Source organism: Notothenia coriiceps, unplaced genomic scaffold, assembly GCF_000735185.1.
Source record: "Notothenia coriiceps isolate Sejong01 unplaced genomic scaffold, NC01 NC01_scaffold00032523, whole genome shotgun sequence".
Taxonomy (NCBI): Eukaryota; Metazoa; Chordata; class Actinopteri; order Perciformes; family Nototheniidae; genus Notothenia; species Notothenia coriiceps.
The window spans coordinates 275,805-296,299 of record NW_011365224.1 but is presented as its reverse complement, the minus strand read 5'-3'; the positions used below and the strand labels follow the sequence as shown (position 1 = coordinate 296,299).

General features: G+C 40.7%; 2 protein-coding genes across 2 annotated transcripts in view; both read right to left on the bottom strand.

Annotated features, from left to right (window-relative positions):
• Positions 1 to 181: 181 nt before the first annotated feature.
• On the bottom strand, positions 182 to 7,213 carry entpd5a (ectonucleoside triphosphate diphosphohydrolase 5a). The gene is made up of 13 exons (XM_010789109.1): positions 6,527 to 7,213; positions 6,092 to 6,171; positions 5,655 to 5,798; positions 5,203 to 5,278; positions 4,638 to 4,673; positions 4,124 to 4,212; positions 3,960 to 4,039; positions 3,812 to 3,873; positions 3,607 to 3,708; positions 2,780 to 2,923; positions 2,611 to 2,667; positions 1,765 to 1,880; positions 182 to 1,603 (listed from the first exon to the last, which is right to left on the bottom strand). The coding sequence occupies exons 1-13, from the start codon at positions 6,969 to 6,971 to the stop codon at positions 1,520 to 1,522; spliced, it is 1,515 nt and encodes a 504-aa protein (XP_010787411.1). The 5' UTR covers positions 6,972 to 7,213; the 3' UTR covers positions 182 to 1,519.
• A 3,992-nt stretch (positions 7,214 to 11,205) lies between these two features.
• Positions 11,206 to 20,495, bottom strand: part of tmem63c (transmembrane protein 63C) — a 20,470-nt gene continuing 11,180 nt past the window's right edge. Inside the window, exons 3-14 of the mRNA XM_010789134.1 lie at positions 18,707 to 18,786; positions 17,040 to 17,127; positions 16,169 to 16,206; positions 15,314 to 15,456; positions 14,366 to 14,417; positions 14,153 to 14,261; positions 13,320 to 13,393; positions 13,103 to 13,183; positions 12,907 to 13,027; positions 12,596 to 12,729; positions 12,312 to 12,434; positions 11,206 to 11,227 (exon numbers count right to left, since the gene is read on the bottom strand). Of these exons, the coding sequence (XP_010787436.1) occupies positions 11,206 to 11,227; positions 12,312 to 12,434; positions 12,596 to 12,729; positions 12,907 to 13,027; positions 13,103 to 13,183; positions 13,320 to 13,393; positions 14,153 to 14,261; positions 14,366 to 14,417; positions 15,314 to 15,456; positions 16,169 to 16,206; positions 17,040 to 17,127; positions 18,707 to 18,786 (1,065 nt within the window). The remainder of the gene's footprint in view (positions 11,228 to 12,311; positions 12,435 to 12,595; positions 12,730 to 12,906; positions 13,028 to 13,102; positions 13,184 to 13,319; positions 13,394 to 14,152; positions 14,262 to 14,365; positions 14,418 to 15,313; positions 15,457 to 16,168; positions 16,207 to 17,039; positions 17,128 to 18,706; positions 18,787 to 20,495) is intronic.

Sequence of the window (20,495 nt, the reverse complement as noted above, 5' to 3'; positions counted from 1 at the left end):
GATGAAGGTAACAGTATTGAGAATGAATAGTCATAATCCAATGTTTGTAGTTTGATAAGAAGCTTAATTTTATTCTCAATTTTTAAAGGAAAAATAACGTTTACTTCATTGACAATTTGAAAAAGAGAAGACTGTCTGGGTGTAAAAATGTAAAAGTACACAGAAAGTATATTTCTCATGTTTTATTAAAACATACATGGATACAATACACTTTTTCACTGGATTTAATAAAAACAGCATTTTACATATTTTCAGTCATCTTGATATTCATACTGATACATACATACAGGTATATCTGATCAACTGCAGCGCAAAGTTTTTGCAACGTAAAAGCAGTTCCTGGAGAAGATTTCACTAATACACATTTACATTACGTATATACAGCAGTAGTTATTTAAATACTGAAAGAACAGCAAAAGCATGGTTTACAGAACAGTTAGATGCAAATGTTAATGTTGGATAAGGATAATTAAATTATATAAAGTTATATAAATATTTGTACAATTCACAAGAGCATTCAAAAACATAATTCATAATGGCTAATGTTTTTGAGAAAACGGCATCAAATGAAAGAGCTGGGTTTTAAAGCTTTTACATTTTTTGCTTACATTTTTGCTGTTTTTAATAGCTGTAAATTACGTTGTTTGATTCACTATCCATGCTTAATGAGAGGTTATTTTAACCGCTTGTCTAAAATAAAGTTTGACCTTGGGCCCCTGCAATTAAGCAATGCTGAAGGTCCTTTCCACTGTAGACAAAACAAACAATAATGGCTGGACTTTAAAACTACAGACATTAAGCCCATACATGTAACAGCTATACAATTCAGTCTGCCAGAGGCCTCTCCACGGCGCTCTCTGAAGTCATGGTCAATCCTACTCTAGTTGATGAATATATACAACTCTTTTGTCGATATCAAAGCAAACTTCTTAGCTACACTATCTGCAGATAAAGTGTTATGTGCAAAGTTGAAGAAAATAAGCTGTACAGTATGGTTAAAAACTACTCTATTTCCAATAGTGACTATGAGGCAATGAATTCAGGTTAAAATAATTAACCCCTAGAATGTGAAGAAAGTTGATTTACAAGCATGAAAGATTGTTGCTGTTTCAGCAACTAGTCTCTAAATAAATCCCACTGTACTGTACAGTGCACACCAGGATCATAGTAAGTATCATTATACCATGCTGGTTACCCTCCACACTTAACAGGCAGGCGAGAAAGACATTTCAGATCAGACACCCCTATAAGGAATCAAAAATGTAAACGTTTTTAAAAAAATAAAGTCAGCCCACCAGTTATGAGCTCAACATACAGTAGAAATAGCTGGCCTTATAAAAATATAGTGATTTCTTTTTTCAACTGTTCTCAGAGTGTTCGCAGGGTGCGGAGGTTGAGGGAAAAAGAGGAGGGGCGTGGCGGGACCAGGTGTGTCTGTTCAAGAGTGGACGGAGGACGGGAAGCCCAAAAGTAACAAACTGTCCCTCTCAGTGCCGGCTGCAGTGACAGCGAGCCGTCCTTAGTGGATGTTGAGGTTTCTGAAGTAGTCGAAGGTTGCCCCCAGGGCCCAGCTCGTCTCCACGTTGTTCACCTTCTTGGCTAGCTGTTGAACAGATTGACAGGGTGGGGGGGTCATTTAAACCACAACGAAACAATTTCAACACTGTACAGACAGAATATGAACATTTTGTCATGTAGCTTTTCATATTTTTTATCTCTTAGACTCCTACTGTCCATATAGTAATCTAGCACTGAGTCACTCACCTGCAGCACAGTGCTGTCCTTGAAGCCAAAGCCGTCCTTTAGCAGACAAGTGATATATGTTAAATCCATGCAGAGGAAGGGGCTGATAGCACGGTACTTGGTCATTTTGTTGCACACTGCAAACACAAATAGCAACAGGTTTAATATACAATTGACAGAAAAAGGATATTACACCTTGTTGCATTATATCACGATGTCACCTTCCATGTTTTAGCAAATAAGAAGCCTTTCTAACCCTATGCTACATGATTAAAAGATAACCTATCTGTTTTGTTTGGCTGAATAAACAGGGAGGTGCGAGGAGAAGGGCTGAGGGTCAGCACAAGGCTGCAGCAGGGTGGCGGTGTTAAATAGCCGTGTACACAGTTTGTGTGTTTCAGTATGTGTCAGCCCCCAGGTGGTGTGTGGCTGTCAGGTGCCCTCTTGCCTGCACCAGACAGACATCTTCAGCCCAGCTGCCAGCCTGAGCTAGACATGTTCCTCAAGACCATGTGACAGTGTTCTCACAACACAAACAGCCTTATATAACACACCAGCTCCTTCCTACTTGCTCAAATCTGGTTCTACATGGACATTGCAAGTGTCAATCACTGAAGCTAATGAGCGCTACAACGTTTTACAGTGGTGTTAGCATGTGTTTGATCTTTTATAAACTACATTTGTCTTATAACCCATCTCCATAATAAATGTTACTACTGTATTACATTATTTTCGACAGGATGGGCTCTGCCAATTGTGCCAAGTGTTTTTGCTGTTTAGGGCCTGAACTGTTAAAGGACTGATATCACTTGTAGATTGTTGGGTTCATTCACATGTGTATGAAACCCTCAAGAAGGTAACTCTTACCTTCTTTGGCTCTCTTCTTAAAATCCCTGACTTCAACCGCACCACCTCGACTGCCATCTGTGCAGAAAAAACAAACATGCAATTTGAATACCTATTTTGTGCAGGGGAAGATAATTAGCATGAAAGACGATGGCACTGGAAGGTTACTCTTTGCTCTGCACCCACTCACCGATGAGGCCAGACTCCACAGCTCTGTCGAAGTAGTAAGAAAAGGCGTAGAAGACACTGCTGCCCTTCACTTCATAAGGCTGGTGCACTATTCCTTTGATTACCTTCATAACCTCATAGTAGCACAGCTTATAGCCTGCATAGCCTGTAGAGAGAGAGAAATGGTTAAATGTAGACAAAATAAGTCTTAACTTATATAGGAAGTGTTTGAGTAAACAATGAGTTAAAGGTGTTTTGGGGCAGCGATGTTTGGAATGTCATTGTGAGTCTGGAGACCGAGTTTGAGGTTGGACGGTGTCTGAAGCTAGGGGTTCACCGTACAAGGGAAGCCCCAGAAGGACAAGATTCACACAGCCCCATGGGTATGATTGGCTCAATTGTGCCGGCAAAACCATGTGATAACAAGAGCGGCAGTGAGTGCGGCCCTGTTGGGCTGTCTATTTTTACCACATAATTGTGAGCGGTCCAGATCAAGCCGCTCGTTACACACAAAAAATAACAACTCAGGGACAAGCCCAGCATCTTTTGGCTACTTGACTGTGGTATGGGAGTGACTGCCTTATTTGTGAAGTTAACTGACAGTTTTCTTTTCGTTTAAATACAAGGTTGACTGCAGTATAATTGTTCAAGAGGGAACACAGAGAGAGAGAGGATGACAAAACATGCGTTTGGCGCCAAGGTTACAGAAACTTCAGTGCATAAATGCTCTCATGAGAGACTGTATTATACTGTACTCGACTGTTTACTGGAGTTGAGAAAGGAATGTGTGGATCACTTCATCCAAAGCACTGGGAAAGCAATCTAAACCTCAGGGTGCTTTTATCTTACCGTCAGGAATCCCGCTAACTTTGTAGGTGGTTCCACCAAAAGTCACGTTTTCGGTGAACTTTTTCGGGAGGCAGGAACTTGAGAAGACTTTCCAATCTAGACCTGGGAAAACAACAACAACAAACAGTTTTGTAATCTTCCCTTTATACATTTATGAAAGAATGGCCAAGACGGCAAATAGGGAGGCAATAAGAAAATACTTTACCATCGGCTCCTAGTGCTCCAAGAGTCGCCAGTCGGGCCGCAAAAAGTCCATTTCCCAGGTAGCTATTTGATATTGACATATAGAATATGAGTTATTAAGCAAAATCTAAATAATTAAGGATATAGCATCTTCTTTATCTGTTATTTACCTGTGTGTGTAGAGTTGATAGGTATGTTTGAAGAGGTTGAAATTAGAAATATAAGTGGCGGGAGCATCCTGAATCGTTTTCTGTTGGATAAAAAACAATGTTAGTGTTGCATTTTTGGTAGGATATTATTTAAACAAGCTTATACAGGACATACAAAACTTCACCTTTGACTTGGGAAGGAACGTGATCTGTGTAGATCCTCCACCCAGGTCCAGGATGCCCACTGTCCTCCTTGTGTTGGAGTACAAGTGACCTATGGAGAATAAGCTCAACGTTAAAACCATGATATGACTCCTCTTCAGTGAAACAAACAGAGCATACTGTGTATTACTTTAGCTTAATCACCAGTTTTAGTTAGAACTCGTTCCATTCACAACCACTACTGTCAGGATGATGCATGCTTACAGATTACATTTTTCCCCACCAAGAGGGAAAAACATTTATAGTTTTAAGATTAAGGTGGTGGTTTAAAATAAATGAGATGATTCCATAGCTGTGTGAAAAACGTGAGGAAATGTTGCTTGTTTTTGCAACCTGTTTGGGGCCAGTGATTCAAACTCATAACCTCAGACAGGAGACAAGAGTCTTTCACTGCCGGGCTTCTGTGTACACTGGAGCCTCAGATATGAGCCTCCTGACCACTAACACCAGCATAGCAAAACACAAGCAATGTCTTACCTGTAAGGAAGTTCACTGTGACCCAGGCGAGGACTCCTAAAACAGCACATGGGTGAAAATGTCTGTATTAGTATAAAAGCGATTACAACTAACCTAGGCTCAACTTTCACATTTAAATGTCTTAACTTTTTAGTTCAGCTCTCTGTCATTATGCTGATATTAAAGTTGGTGTAACCAAAATGCAGACCAGCCCAGGTAATTACAATTGTCTCGGATGTCAAGTTATTGCGCTCATAAAGTAAGGATAATGAATGGCAGATATTGTATGATGAAACATTACATTGTGAGGGTGTCTTAATGAGTGATGTGGAGGATCGCACTAAATTATTGGGCGTGGGGCAACAACTCACACTGGCTTACTTATTTGTCTCAGTGAGGTAGAAATAGAGCTCTTGTAAAAACAATTATGAAAGAAGCATTGTCTGATGCATCCGGAGTAAAGGAGGCACTTAAAGCACCTGATATATCAAATATAACTGTCTTAAATAAAACTAATACAAATCATATGTTTTGTTTATTATATTTATAGTACGAATTGATTACAGGACATTGAGATTTCATTTACCTTCTTTTGCTCCGTTCAAGATAGAAACACTGTTGTTTGGCACGAAGAAAGGGGACTCGTCAAAAACCTCTCGCACCTGTAGATGTTTAATAACAGTTATCAGCTGGATCTGTTAAAGCACAACAAATGTTCAAGGCTGCACACCCAAATATTCTGCTAGTGGCAGGATAAAGTGTATTCAGGCTCTGGTTCTGTTTTAGAGTGACAGATAACCCAACCACAAACATGCTGGAACAGTAGCCTGGATTTAATACTCTAAATGACAAATATGGTTACTCCACACAACCCAACAACAGCTGTTTTTTTGCAACATGATAGCCACCAAATGGGCAGACTTGCTGCTTTTTTTCAGTGACACTTGTAAGCACTTAGTGGTTTCTCATCCCGTTCCATGGCGGGATGGGTGCTGTTTATACCAAACTGTCTGACGGCAGAGAGAAAACGTGTCTTACCTTCTTCAGAAGAGCATTTGCCTTATCCTCAGGCAGCAGACGCAGACCCGCTGTGGCCTTCAGGACCACCGGTGTCCTCCTCCAGTCCTCTTCTGGCACTGTCTTCTTGGCAATTTTCAGCAACTGGCGGATAGTGTTGCCACCCTATGGAAAATATGACAATCAGTTACAGGCAGCTTAGTCATCAAATGGAGGAACATTTCATAATCAAACTAAGATATTTATCCAGTGGTCAAAGTCTTTAAAAACATGTGTAAATCACAGGTAGCAGACAGCAGCAGTGACAGCATCAGAAGCAGGCATTTTTTGTAATTACACACTGTTTACATCACATGAACCCAACCCAAAGAAAATCCCAGTGGTTTTGCAGACTGTGAACAACTCCCTAATATACCTGATAATTAATATTGATTGATGGTTTAAAGGTGCATACATACCTCCTCAGGGTTGTCTTTATAGGCAGAAAGACCAGGCTTCACGGCGTTGTACATTTCATTGTCCAGGACTGGCAGCTCAACTAAAAAAAGACGTCAGTGTCAGTGAACAGATCATAAACAAGAGGGATACTACTGGGAGAAAAATAGAAACTCAACTACATATAATTGCATATTTTTCCTTTTGCAACTCATGATATTTAGACAGTATCACCTACACCCTGACCTGCTGCCTACACATATGAGTCAGGCAGTTAACATTACAAGTGAACCTCAGCCACTTTCAGCAGCTGTATTGCTCTGGCCCTGTGCCGGTGAATGTTTTTTCTCACACCACACAGTGAATGACCTAACAGCAAGTAGACAGAGTGGGAGCCAGCAGTATTTGCAAATCTCTACTATTGGTTTAGGTAGAGAGAGGGAAAGTGGTGCACTTACCAGGGTCTTTCTGGATGAACTTATAGATGTGGATCCTGCTGCCCGTGCTCCCAGCGTCAAACATGATCCCGTAGAAAACCCGGCTGGTGTTGACGGGGGAGGAGGCTTCAATCACCGAATGGAAAACCTCAGCTCGGTGGTAGGGCTCAGGTGCAGGATGCACGACTTCGGGCACCGGGTGGAAAGCCTCTGGTAAGGGGTGTAGGACTTCAGGTGCCGGGTGGAACACCTCGGGGATCACGGGGTAGATCGGCTCACCCGGCTGTGGGACTACAGGCTCCGGGTTGGAGACCTCAGGGAGGAGGTTCTCCGTGTTGGCAGAGTGCTCCCGGTAGCGGTAGACGTGGGGGACGTAGCGGTGGTGCCGGTAGTAAGTCGCCTCCACTATGAGGCTCCCAGCCAGGAGCCACAGGGAGAAAGTGAGGAGCAGGCTCGGCATGGCCATTGTTTTCACAGCCGGGGAAAGAAAGAGACAGGAATAAAGATGGAGGAGAAGAAGAAGATATGGTGGATGCTGCTGGAGTTAAAGATTGACAGGGGCCCCGCAGAGAGAGAGAGCAGTGGAGATGGAGAGACGCAGAGTGGATGCGATGCACACTCAGGACTGTCCGGTCACCCGTTCACAGTATATAAAGACATACGGGCTTGGCATGGGGCCACACCAAGTACAGCCATCCACCAATCCTGTGGCGGTCCATCCCAACTCCATCAGGAGTCCCCCCTCCTGTGAGCTGAGCTGGAGACCAACTACCTGCCTACCAACAACATTTTCTTTCTTTTTTTTTGTGGAGGATTATTTTTGATAGTGTTTTTTCCCCATCTCATCTTTACTGGTTATACCGGAGCCAAGAATTCCCCCAAGAAAAAGGATTGATGAAGAAGTCAAAATGAATGGGTTCACACTCAAGAAAACCAAAAATAAATGGTCTTATAATACTTTTTATGGGTGCATTTGCCTCAGAATGTCCTTCATCCGGCAACTCTTTGGACTTTAACAACTTAACAAGTGCCTAAATTAAGAGTGATGTAAGTTTGTATTTGGCAGCTCTAAATGCACATCTAAATCTCTTAAATTACACTAATTTTTGGAATTGAAAATATAAGTAATGGTTAGTTCTGTTTAATTTAAACTGCACTTGTGATCAAAGGATCACAAGCATCAATTAAACTGAAATTCTAAGTACTAATTTCAGAAAATGTGGCTCATTATGTGTTTTAATGGATTCTTCCTTTGTCTTATTAGGTATTACATCTACTAAATCATGTTAAGTAGCTCAAATGAATCTTGTGTTTTTTTTAATACTCTCAATCTCCTTATTGTGATCCTGCAATAATCACCACATTAGAGCTGCTACAGTCCTTTTACCAGCCTTAAAAAATGCAAATGTAACCTGTACTCCAGCTGGCATAAAAGTTAAAAGAATGTTAGCAATCATCTGACTCCCACTCATCCTCGTGTTAACCACAGGCTTTCCAAGGGAAAAATATTTGGACAGCACGGCACGTTTCACGAGAGAATGCATGAAAAGCATGAGTAGCTGTTTCTCTGCTTTTGGTGGGTGGTTGGCGCGCCATCATGAGCCATGCTGAAGTGTATCAGCTTATGCTTTCTTATGTGATGTGCAAAGTTTCTGGCTTTAGTGCAGGATGCAGAGGCATCAAGGATATCCCACAGCAGACACTCTGAGACCTTACATGAACTGAGTTTTGTACTGTGCTTTATATTTTTCACCCACTTTATATCAACAGAAAGAGGACACACATCTAAACCAGGAGCCGCTGGTAGACTAGCAATTGAGGCATTCTGGGGGAAATGACCCTGCCCCAGCACTGACCTAACATGAGCTTATACGAGGCTGTTTCACCTCAGGCAGCAGGCCGAAACCAAGCTGTCCACATCCCAGGCAGGAGGGTAAGGGAAGGGCAGAGGTCCTGCAGATTGGCACAAGAGAGTGCAGAAAGTCCACAGAGAGGACAATGTGGGGAGGGTGGGGCTTGGCACCAGCGTTAACCCATCATGCCATTCCACTCCCAGGACACTCAACTGTGCAAAGCACTGTTCCAACACTGTAATTTGGACTAAAAATATTGGACTTTCTTGCGTCCTTCCTTTTTTATAAATACTGTGGCTACTTTTTTCAATCCTGTGGCTCACCAGAATGGTCGTTTGCCCCTATCAAAGAGTACATGTGCAGGATCTCTCACTGAATCTCCCATAGATGTCTTGGTTGCATGTTAACAGTGTGTCAATGCGACAATAAACCCTGGATAAAGATGTCCCATTAAAACATATTGAAAGAAGCAGTGTTTTGTCCGGGGTGTGTCGTTATTTGGAAATCATGGTTCAATATTTTCTTGTTTTTAATGTTGAGACACATTTTGTGGTAATTTTAGTGATGTGATAAGTGATGTGGATAATGAGCAGTGTTTGGAAAAGCTGCAATCTACCTCAAGCCATTTGTAGCATGAATCACAGCATGTTTAGTTTTAATTACACACCTACTTTAATAATAGCATTATAATGCGCCTAAGAAGGTACTGCCCTCCCAGTAAAATGCCATGAATTTAGATTTTACAACTGAAACTCTAAATATTGAGTCTAGAAATATACATACAATAAACTAAATAATTCTAAAGGAACATCTATATGTTGCCAAATCATGTTAGGATGTCGTCCAAATGTGCACTGCTGTAAACTCTGTATGATAAGGGCCTTTCTACAGCATGACACATCACATTACAAACAATGTTCGAAAGGACATTTTGGTATTTTGTTTCAAGTTAACTGAAACCATAAAGCATGAAACGAGACCCCAGCTTTGTAATCTACACTGTGCAATATATCATTAATATGCTGCAATGTTACCCTCAGGAATGCCATGTTTGTGGGTGTCCTACCCCAAGAAGTCAATTGAAGAGACCCAAACCTTGTCATTACAATTCCAATGATAATGACAGCTTTGAAAAGCTCAGGGTTATTTCAGTTTTCTCTCCTCACTGTCATAGTAATTACCTTTAAATTTAGTCTTCAAGCTCTGTTGATGATGCCAGCGCTGTGAATGACCCTATATGATTCAGTTTACAGAAGCTACACCCAACACTTTTGTGATATTTACTTTCTTGTTTGATGAATAATCAACACTGGACACTCTCAGGCTTCTGCACAAAGCTGAACAAGATAATGGAGACAATTCTGTGGTTTCGAGCTTTAATTATGACCTACGCTAACCTTACATTGTTTTTTTTGGATTCAATTCTTGGAAGATGTAAGCCAATTGCATTTAGGTTGATCTCAGTGGTTTTCCCATAACTTTAGAAAAAGCACTGTGGGGATGGCAAAGACTAACACATAGTTCTTTTCAGGACAACCTGGACAATACTGCTGACAAGAGCCGAATGTTTTTCATGTCATCATGTGGGAGGAGATCATGTGCAAACAGATCCTGTTTGATGGAGCCCAGCAGAGAAGACTGTAATTACAAGAGAAGTGAGAAAGCGTGTCAGTCAGGAGGCTGTTGAGCAGAACAGACATCTGTATCTTACAATCTCCCAGAGTGATGGGTTGATAGATCAGAACCTTTTGGCAGACAGATAGACATAAAACCAAACCCTGCAACCAAAGTTAGAAAAGCAATAGGTGATGATATATAAATGCAAATAAGGAAAAGGGTGTTAGTTACAACAGTCAATACAACATGATTTCTTACGTTTTTTAATAGGGTTATAATTAAGGATTTGCTGTTGGTCCGTGACTCATATTTGTAATAAAAGAAGAAATGTAATACAACACTGGGTGTAAGACTCTTTGTTGGACATCACCGTGTACTGGGAAACTTTGAGGGCCATTTTTTTACGTTTACTGACTTAATAATTGTTCTTTGTTGATTTATTTTTGTTTAATGTTGGCTTATTTATTGTGATAAACTCATTTAAACTTTATATAGATGTGAATAATGTACTTTTTCATTCTGTTATGTTTATTATTATTGTTATATCACTATAATCCATTATCTTACTGTTACACACTTGCTTTTATATTACATGATACATTTACATTGCTAATTGTTTCATACCTGTGCATAACTGTGTATACAGGTTCACAATATAATAATATAGTGTGGTGTTCAGATAATAACCTTGTTCTGAACTCCATAAAAACAAAATAACTCATTATAGACTTCAGGAAAAACAGCACAACACCAAATCCACTGTACATCAACGGCAACTGTGTGGAAAGGGTTCCCGCCTTCAGGTTCCTCGGCACACACATTGCTAAAGATCTATCCTGGTCTATCAACACCACAACATCTGTGAAAAAGGCCCAGCAGCGACTCCACTTCCTGAGGATCCTCAGGAAAAACAACATGGAGGAGAAACTTCTGGTGTCTTTCTACCGCTGCTCCATAGAGAGTGTGCTGGCATATTGCCTAACCACGTGGTGTGCCAGCTGCTCAGAAAAGGACAGGAAATCCCTTCAGAGGGTCATCAACACAGCCCAGAAGGTCATCGGCTGCTCACTGCCTTCTCTGGAGGAACTCTTCAGCCAACGTTGCCTCAAAAGAGCAGGCAAAAATAATTGCAGACTTTTCACACCCTGGACACTTCCTGTTTGCTCTTCTGCCCTCCGGTAGACGCTACAGGTCAATTCAATCAAGGACAAACCGACTGAAAAAAAGTTTCTACCCCAGAGCCATACGAGAACTGAACACCGTCAAACGCTGAACTGAACAGTTACAACTTGCAACTGCACTACTTTTTAATAGTTTTATTAACTTATTAACTGATCGACATCAGAGNAACCCAGGCACACACATATTTTGAGTGTAATATCCCCTTTTACACATCTTATGCATCATTAACACACGTTTCCCTGTAATTTACCCAACATATTTTGTATCTTTGGAAACCTCTGGATCGTGGGTAGGCTTTAAACCAAAGTGCTGTGGGCTGTAATTAGGTTTGTCGATGCAAATACAAAATATGTTGGGTAAATTACAGGGAAACGTGTGTTAATGATGCATAAGATGTGTAAAAGGGGATATTACACTCAAAATATGTGTGTGCCTGGGTTTACTCTGGTTTCCCCCACAGTCAAAATACATGCAGGTGAGGTTAATAGGTGGTTGGACTGTAGGTATGAATGCGAGTGATGGGAGAGGTTATAGCTCCCTGCAACCACGCACTCAACAAGTACATATAACGAATACATGGATATGCTCCATAAAAGATGCATCACAAGCTCTGCTTATGGTGTGAAATTGTCAGCTGTATTTATATCTAATTTTGCAAAGATCTTTACACAACAAGCATATTTGGCTTTCCGAAAACTTGTTAGCAATGCCGTTCACAAGTTTAAGTTGACATTAACCTAAAACCTTTGCCACAATTTGTCAGATCTCGCACGTATGTGTTTCCTAGACAGATAAATCAGACAGTGTGGTTTTGAAAAAGTTGAGAAAATGCTGTTTAAGTGTATGTTAGATGTGTGTTTTGTTAAAAATGTGTGTACAATATTTACTTTGTTGACCATGGGGTGAAGGAATCAGTCATAATCTGTGATAGCATTCACTTCTCCCTTTGGGGTGAATAGATTCAGAACCTGTTGCCGGTCCCATGAAAATCCTCAAGACACACATAATAGTCTCAGTTGTTTTATGTGCAGGAAAAGCAGCAGGGGTTGTCGATGTGGAAAATGTTGTCTTTGAGGCTAATCAAGGGAAAATAGGGTTGACGAGGTCCCAGAAATAAAGCAAACTATGTGAGTTTTGGGAATGTCCTTACTGACCATATGATGTCACTGGGGGCAGGTGCGTAGCTGACCCCCCATTTGTGGGACTGCACCACCGTGGTGATGCTGGACTGCTGGGGAGAACGACGGCAGCGAACACAACCATAGTCCTTCACAATACTGGAAAACAAATCAAGGTGCAGAAATCTGGATCAGTATTCAGTAATGAGTGCTCTTTTGTCACTTTGTGGTTTTTATGGTTGCCCCCTGCTCTGAAAGGCTTTATGTAATGATAGGAGCTGACAGACATAAGCCTTGATGTCACGTTGTTGTTTACTCACACAGCAGTCATCCTTTCATCACGGAAAGTCACAAAAGCGATGCCGAGCCTCTTCATAGAGATGCGGTTCTTCTCAGCATTAAACTCATCCGTCCGCTTTTCTTCTAACTCGCTGTAGTACTGCTCTGCATCCACCTGCAGAAAAAAAGTTGGGCACATATCAGCCACAGCACCTTCCACTCTCAGAGAGATCCCCAGACCAACAGTGCCTTCTTCTTGGTTGCAGTGCCATCCAGTGGTAACAGACTTTCTGTGCAGCACAACTAAGCTACAACACATTTACTTAATTTAAATCAAGCGGGTAAAAAGTACCTTTTCAAAGCCACAGAAGTCGCAGCAGAATATTTGAGCACATGGATGGATCTTGATCATGATCTTCCCCTCCTTCTGGGCCTTACTGGCAAAATACAGCCTGCCTTTCATTGCCTTCCGTCTGCAAAACACAGCGTTGTCAGATAAATGCATTCACACTGATCCCAAACTGAGTTTTTCCTATCTGTTAATGTACCTCTCCAAGTCCAGCCTCATCAGGTTGTGGACGTCGAGGCAGAAACGAATATCAGTGACAGTACAGCTGGGGTAGGCCTCACTAGTGAAGGGAGCAAAAGGAATTAATTGTAGTGAAGGTAGTCAAAATACTGCATGTATAAATGTGCGGATTTTGGTGACATAAGTAGCTGATTTAACTTGACTTAACAATGAAAAAGAGAAGTAAACATAAGTACTGAAAGTGTTTGGTGATGAGTCCTGGGTCAGAGATCTCTCTTGGTATGGACGTTATCATCAGCGTCCTGGCTACCTGCAACATACAGTACGATACATCCATCATTAGAATAATCTATAATAGACTCTTATCAAGAAGTATCAGCCACACTAGCACAAGTCTCTATGATTCTATGACTTTATGATTATGAGACAATGGGCACCTGGGCAAAGACATGTAAAGAATCCTACCACCTATCTTGCATTAGAGACACACATTCAAAGATACCTCTTTTTGGTCATTAGGCATCTTTTTGTAGACGTTTTGCACTATTTCCTGGACTTTTGTTTCTCCTTTCTGTCTCTTTCTTCGTTATTTTGTGTCTCTTGGTGTTTTTAATCTGTTTATTTGGGGTATTTGTCTTTGTAGCTATTTTGTGTCTCTTTATGATTGTTTGGTGTCTCTTTTGGGTCATTTTGTGTCTCTTTATGATCCTTTGGGTTTCTTTCGAGTCATTTTGTATCTCTTTGTGTTCTTTTTTTTAGTTTGTTTATGATTTTGCAACAAGACATTTTAGCAGTAACAGAAGCTTTGTTTGTGCTCTGCAGGCCGGTTTAGTAATCTGTGCATGTAAAGATGGTAATGACAAACATATCTTTACATGTAGAAATTTGGTGCCCAAATTAATTGTCCTCAAAGAATAAATCCTTATTAGTCCTTTTGACCGCTGACTTTCCTCGAGAAACATCAGCATGTTGACATCATTGGTCCAGAAATGAAGGTTAACTCTCAGAAATAGTCTTTTATTTTGCAGTGTAAAAATGGCCAGGCTTGATGTTTTAACAGAATACAGACCTTCTCATCTTCTCTGTACTCCAGCCGTACCAAGTGGTGAGCCATACACAACACCGTGATGATGAAGTAGACCAGAGCCAAGATGCTGTGGAGCCACAGAAAGCTGTCCCTACAAGAGGCACAAAAACTCTGCTGTAGTTTAAACAAATATAGATAGTCCCGTTTTTCACATGTCTGTGCTGCATCACGACATTTTAGAAGTGTTGGACTTACTTTGCGCTCACATTAGCCAGCGTTGTTCTTCCAAAGTTTTCAGGACTGTCTCCTGTAGAAATAATGAAACATGACAGAGGGAGACATTTACATTTTCTAATGAATTAAAGGAAACTCTGCCTCTTTTATCTGAAGCAACAATGAAGTCACCATTCAGAGAAAACGTTTTCCATCCAATGTAATGAAATCTCTCACATCTCAATGAAATTTCACTCTAAATTCGAACATTGCAGTCATGCCTAAATCTGCTGTTTTAATTTGGGCAACCTTTATTTTCCGTAACCATGGCAGCATGTCGCAGGGTGTTGGTTTATTTAATGACTGGGGTGACACACTGGTTCATAAGAGCCAGAAGTAATAAAAAACGTTCTGTGGACAGCCCTGCTTCTTGTAGACCCCTTAATGACTCCTGCATTCATCCTATTATGGAACGGCTTAGTCAACACTTCCTACAAAATAAGCCCACAACTGCCAAAAGGCATTTCTGCTGCGACTTAGCAGCTTTTCTGCACCGTCCCACCCCTGACACCTACATGTTGACAGGAAATTAAGCACTTTCTATTTCTATAAATCCGAGGCTTGATGAGTTGCCATTGGTATGCTAGCAACTCCCATTAGATAAAATGCAGCCTTTGTGTTTATAAGCAGAAGTAGTTTCACTTCATAAAGATGCTTTTTGGCCCTTTTTAAGTTAAAATGACCTTTCCAGCTGAATCCAAGTATAGTTTTAGTCTTTTTTTAAACTCCGCTTTACCGCAGATTGTTTTAAGCTATAGTTTTGGTGCATTAAAGCAATAAACCCTTTGGTGTGTAGATGTGTGTGATTGTCTCTGTGTGGCCAGGCTCCGATCCCTGTGTTTCCACTATGTGCCTCTCCTGAAGTAAAGGATATCCTTTTAGCTTTTTAAACAGTCGGCTGGCGAGACCATCATCTAAAGACATAAATACCCTGGAGGTCTCCGGAAAAGTTGACCGGCAGGATTACGGCCAAAGACAGCAGGCAAACCACCGTCATGAGCAGGATGATGTGGCGCTGGAAGGACAGGTATGTGACCGCATCGATGCCGCACTTGCTACGGATCTCCTCATCCCTGCGGGAACAGATAGAGGGGAAACTCAGAATCCAAAAATAAAAGAGTTCCTAAACACTGTATGCTACATGGATTGAAGAGAGATTTAAAAAATGATCTTCAGGTGTCAATAAATACATTTCCATATGCGAATAATCAGAGCGTTGCAATATTAATCAAAAATGTGTTGGCTCTGTCTATTTCCAGGACAAATAGACCTACATCTTATACCTCATCTTGAGTAAAACTGTGCCACTACTACTTTGATGCCAGAAGTTGTGGGAGGTTTAGGAAACCTAGTATTATAAAACTGAACAAAAAAAGCATAACATACTGTAAGAAGAAAAGATGCTGGTGAAATGGCCCACACATTGCGAACTCTCAGGGTGGGTTTGTACTTTCCCAGGGTGAGACACTTTCACGGTAGCTAAAAACAGAGGCACCCAAACTTAACCATAATACTATGGAAACCATGGACACCGTGGAAAGCGCTGTTTTACTGCCCTCAATCTGTTGTCAGACTGGAGCGAGAGCAAATATTCAACGGGAAACCACGGCACCAGCGGTCGCACGGGAACAGACTGGTTTGTTTTTGCTGCTAAATGACATATAACAAGACATTTTACATTTGCCGGTGACATCAGCTTTGAAGACACTGGGGCCAATAAAAGGATGGAAGCTAAGAGGAGACAAGTGTAAAAATATAACCAGGGCAACTGCTTAGTGTACTTACTTCATATGGTAAAGTGACGAGAGCCATGAGCAGAAGCCCTGGAAGTAGAGGAGAATCATAAAACAACCAATGGATTAGTTCTTAAAGATAATAAATGGCATATGTATGCAAGTCTGTGCACACCACATCTGGCTATTTGCATGCATCCACCATTTGCATAGTAATAAGGTCTGCAGAGGGACATAGAGGGGGAGATTTAATAGGTCTAGCCTGGAGCAGTAACCACTTTACTGCAGCCTCAGCTGTGAGTAGGCACAGGGCGATGACTCCAGTCTGACTCTTTGTCTTGCACCGTTAAAAACATGCACGGTGTGACCTCAGTCTCTCACACAGGTGTCATGGAGTCACACACAGTGCAGAGCTGAGTCATGCGCCAAACTTTCCTCTAGCAACAGTTGATGTATTGCAATCTCAGACATGTGTGTTGCGGGGTGAAAGTGACAGCTTGTAAAATGAGAACATGATCAGTAAGACTGCTAGACTGTGTGACTGCGGTTTTAATCAATCTGACACAATTATTCTGAGTTACTTAATGCCTTCTCCTGTATAGTAGTATTCTGCAAGTCTCAAATATATGAAGTGTACTCTTATTATGATATTTGTGGAGATTTAAACCATGAGTGGTGCTGTAGAGCAGTCTTACAATGAGCCATTGTATTTATTGACAGCTTGTGTTCTACCAGCATTACTACTGTACTGTATGCACTTAAACACATAGATAAATAGTCACGTTTATTGTGAAAAGCGTGACACGAACTGAAAAAAAGGAATAAAAAAGGAATGAAAATCAACAAGGTACCTTGTATTGATTTGAAAATGCTTGGTGCTTTTAGGAGCTGATAAAAAACTCAGAACCAAACACAAAACTCACCATGTCCTTGGTGTCCGAGTCGGAGGGGCTGGACTCTGACGGAGACTTCTCCTTCTCACTTGGTTCGCCATAAAACAGGGACGTGAGACTGAAATTGGAAAACAAGATGATAAAAAAGAAATGTCAACATTATCATATTACCAACAAGACCTCATCAACAGATCCATTATGTACAGTAACTCAGTGCTGTAACAACGAAGAGGTTATGTAACTGCTGCAGACAGTCTGAACCCAATACTGTGTGAACATAGAGAAGACATAAAGCATGAAGACATAAAACACATCCAAGGTCCAATCTAATAAAGCCAGTGTGATGATAGAATCTATGGCTATTTCTCTCTGGGCTGTACCACGGACAATTCAACAGCGTCTCAAATTAAGCAGTATAATTGAATTAAGAGGGAGGACCGCTTGGCGAAACACACAGATGCTGTGCCGCCCTCGGGTGCTGCGAAGCCGCCGTCGGTCAAGCAGAAATAATCCAGGCCGCTTTCCCCTGAGAGCAGACTCAGGTCAAGCAGAGGAAAACTGCTGCAGACTCACACAGACGGCTGAGTGGACCTACACTCATTTTGGATCCTTAAATGTATATTAAATGATTATTGATTAAAGTTTGAGTCTGACCTCTCTCATAATGATTTACAGCAGCATGAAAGCAATTACAATAAGGAGGCTTGAATATAATCCACCACCTTCGTTGAATGGTTGACAAGAATGATGATTAATATAGGAAAAAATTACATATAATTAATTGCAAAGATTGCAGAGGTCATTTTTTTATAGAAAGGTGGGCACCAATAGTGCAGGTTATTAAGCTATCAGATATTATATTTTTATATATAAATGATATATTTATTCTTAAATGAATAATATGTATATTTTATTTTCATATGTTTATTGGAGTGAACATTTGTGCCTTTGTAAAGTTTAACTTATGTATACATTTTTTGTAGTTTTATTTACATATTCTTGACTAATTACCATTGAATATGTTCAGTTTTTGTTGTTTGGAGATATATAAAACCTTATAAATACTGTAAAACGGAATTTGAAAAAGAACCAAATAAAGAATATATTTTAATGTTATTTAAAAAAAGTTAAGGGGAATAATTTTCTATTGTTTTCATACTTTTACATTACATTAAACTTAATTTGGCTGAATCCAAAGCGATCCAAAGAGACTTGTGATAAGTGAAAAACACAAATAAGATTCATACTCTGAACAACAAGGAAAGTGCACTGTCAACATATCTAACAAAAATACCCAGCGATTCATATGCTATCCTAAAAAATATTGTTTTTGTAACCAAAGATTATTCTTACATCCTGTTTCCCTTAATACCAACTTGTTGTTTTGAAATAAGTGTTAGTTATTTTAGGATTGAGAATACTCCTCTGTGTTTACATATCTTGGAAGTGCTAACAATTTCATATTTTCACTTTCAAGCACGAGAACATTTTTAGAGTTGCAGTCCAGAAACAACAAAGGCAAAGGCAGACTAAATGTTGCCTTCTTCGCAGTGCCATGTATTCTCAGCAGAGGGAGCTGGAGGCTCCAGGATTAAGGACCCGGGAAGGGTCCACAGAGGATTATTTCTCCATCTTAAATCTTGTCATCGCTCACAAACCAGCCAGTGTATCAGACTTTTAGTGTTAGCTGGATTCACCTGTCATTCTCCATCAGCAGAGCCAGGCGGCCATAGTCCCACGCAGCCTTCCTCAGACAGGAGAAGATGAGCAGCAGGAACTGTAACAGAGACCCAGAATATGGAAGCATGAAGTACCAAGTCTGATTTACACAAACACATCCTCATCTGATACAGGCCTTATGGTAAACCTTTATCATACAGCTTGATTTGAAAGCTATGGCTCGTCTCTGCATTCTTATGATTAGTCTACAAATAACACACAGGTTCACAATGGAGCAGCAGCAGCAGCTATAATGAGCCATCTTCCTTCTATAGAGTGGTACCGTGGTTGTCTTGGAAACTACGAGAGACAGGTCAACATCCCTCAAGAACACATGCTGTTCACCGCAGCCAAATTAGTGTGGTCAATAGCAAGATTAAATATGAATAGACTCAATTCTGCCACAAACGAGGAGCTTACAATGAAGTAAAAAAGCTCATTCAGTGAAACATCATAGCACACAATAGTGGATTCAGGCTGAAAGCCCTGGTTAGAGATGAGAGCATAACTGGGTAATGATGGATTACCCATTCAAATTGAGTGAAAGTGATGATGAATATTTGATTTTAATTACAGCATTAAATCATTCACTCATTTGAGTTTAAAAAGGCATTTGGTTTAGTGGGCAGGGATAAATATTGGATGTGATCTCGAGCCACGCAGAGTATCAGGACAGCCTTCACTAGGCTAGTAGCTGAATAATGAGAGCGTGTTCGCATTAGCAGTCAGGGTTCAAACTGCTTCTTTAAATGAAAATCCCTATATTCCTTGCTCAGTCCTCTGTGTCCGCGCCCTTCCTGTTGTTTTGTTTCTTTGGTCTTGATGCGTGGGCATGCTCTCCTTAAGTCCCACTGATGATTTATTATTACTCTGTATAATGATGATGGAGTGAAGAGGTGTCATTAAGAGACAGCCCTCGCCCCTTTGCGTTGTCGTGACAACTAGGCAGCCACAGAACGCGCCAATTAAAACACAGGAGTGGCAGATTGAGAGTGATATCAACGCAGAGATCAAGCTTGACAAGGCCTGACAGCCCATCATCATCTGGTGACAGGAGGGGAAATATGCCACTACAGTGTGTTTGGAAACACTGGATACACTCCATTACACTTTGTGAGAGGAAACATGTTGATCTATAAGATTCAGATCCCGCTTGTTTGCGGGATCTAGTAAATTATTTCTAGATCCAAAAGCCTGACAAATACATCGCTCCACAGTGTTTTCCAATTTTAAGTTCAGTGTTTATAGAGCTGCACCAGACAGATAAGTTGATCGACAAAAACATTACAAGAAACTTTATAGATAATCAATAAATGGTAAAATATTTGTATTATTATTATATTTGGTTTGAACAGACTAAACTAGAGATTTATAAACTTTGGCAAACTGGGATGAACATGTTCACTATTTGCAGATATTTTATTGCCCAAGCGAATCTACAAAATAATCTTCCAATTCATCGCTAATGAAAATTATCTTTTTTTGCAACACTAGTATTAGTTGAAAGGTCCCATGTCATGGCCATTTCTACTGATCATAATTCAATTGTTGAGGTCTACTAGAATAGATTTACATTGTTCAATGTTCCAAAATCACATTGGTGTCTCATACAGCATCTCTGTATAGTATATTCACTCTCTGTCCTTAACGGCTTGTTGGAGCTCCTGCCCCCCCCCCCCCCTCCTATGAGCCCAGTGTGCTCTGATTGGTCAGCTCGCTTACTCTGTTCTGATGAGTCCACCACCGTTACAGCGGAACATCAGTGAT

Bases quoted from the DNA above. Each gene is read 5' to 3' on its own strand.
- entpd5a (XM_010789109.1), bottom strand. From the start codon at position 6,971: ATGGCCATGCCGAGCCTGCTCCTCACTTTCTCCCTGTGGCTCCTGGCT. The intron at 4,213-4,637 runs GTAAGACATTGC...TATTCTCCATAG, and splicing joins CACAGTGAACTTCCTTACAG to GTCACTTGTACTCCAACACA. The intron at 1,881-2,610 runs GTAAGAGTTACC...TTGTGTTTGCAG, and splicing joins TAAGAAGAGAGCCAAAGAAG to TGTGCAACAAAATGACCAAG.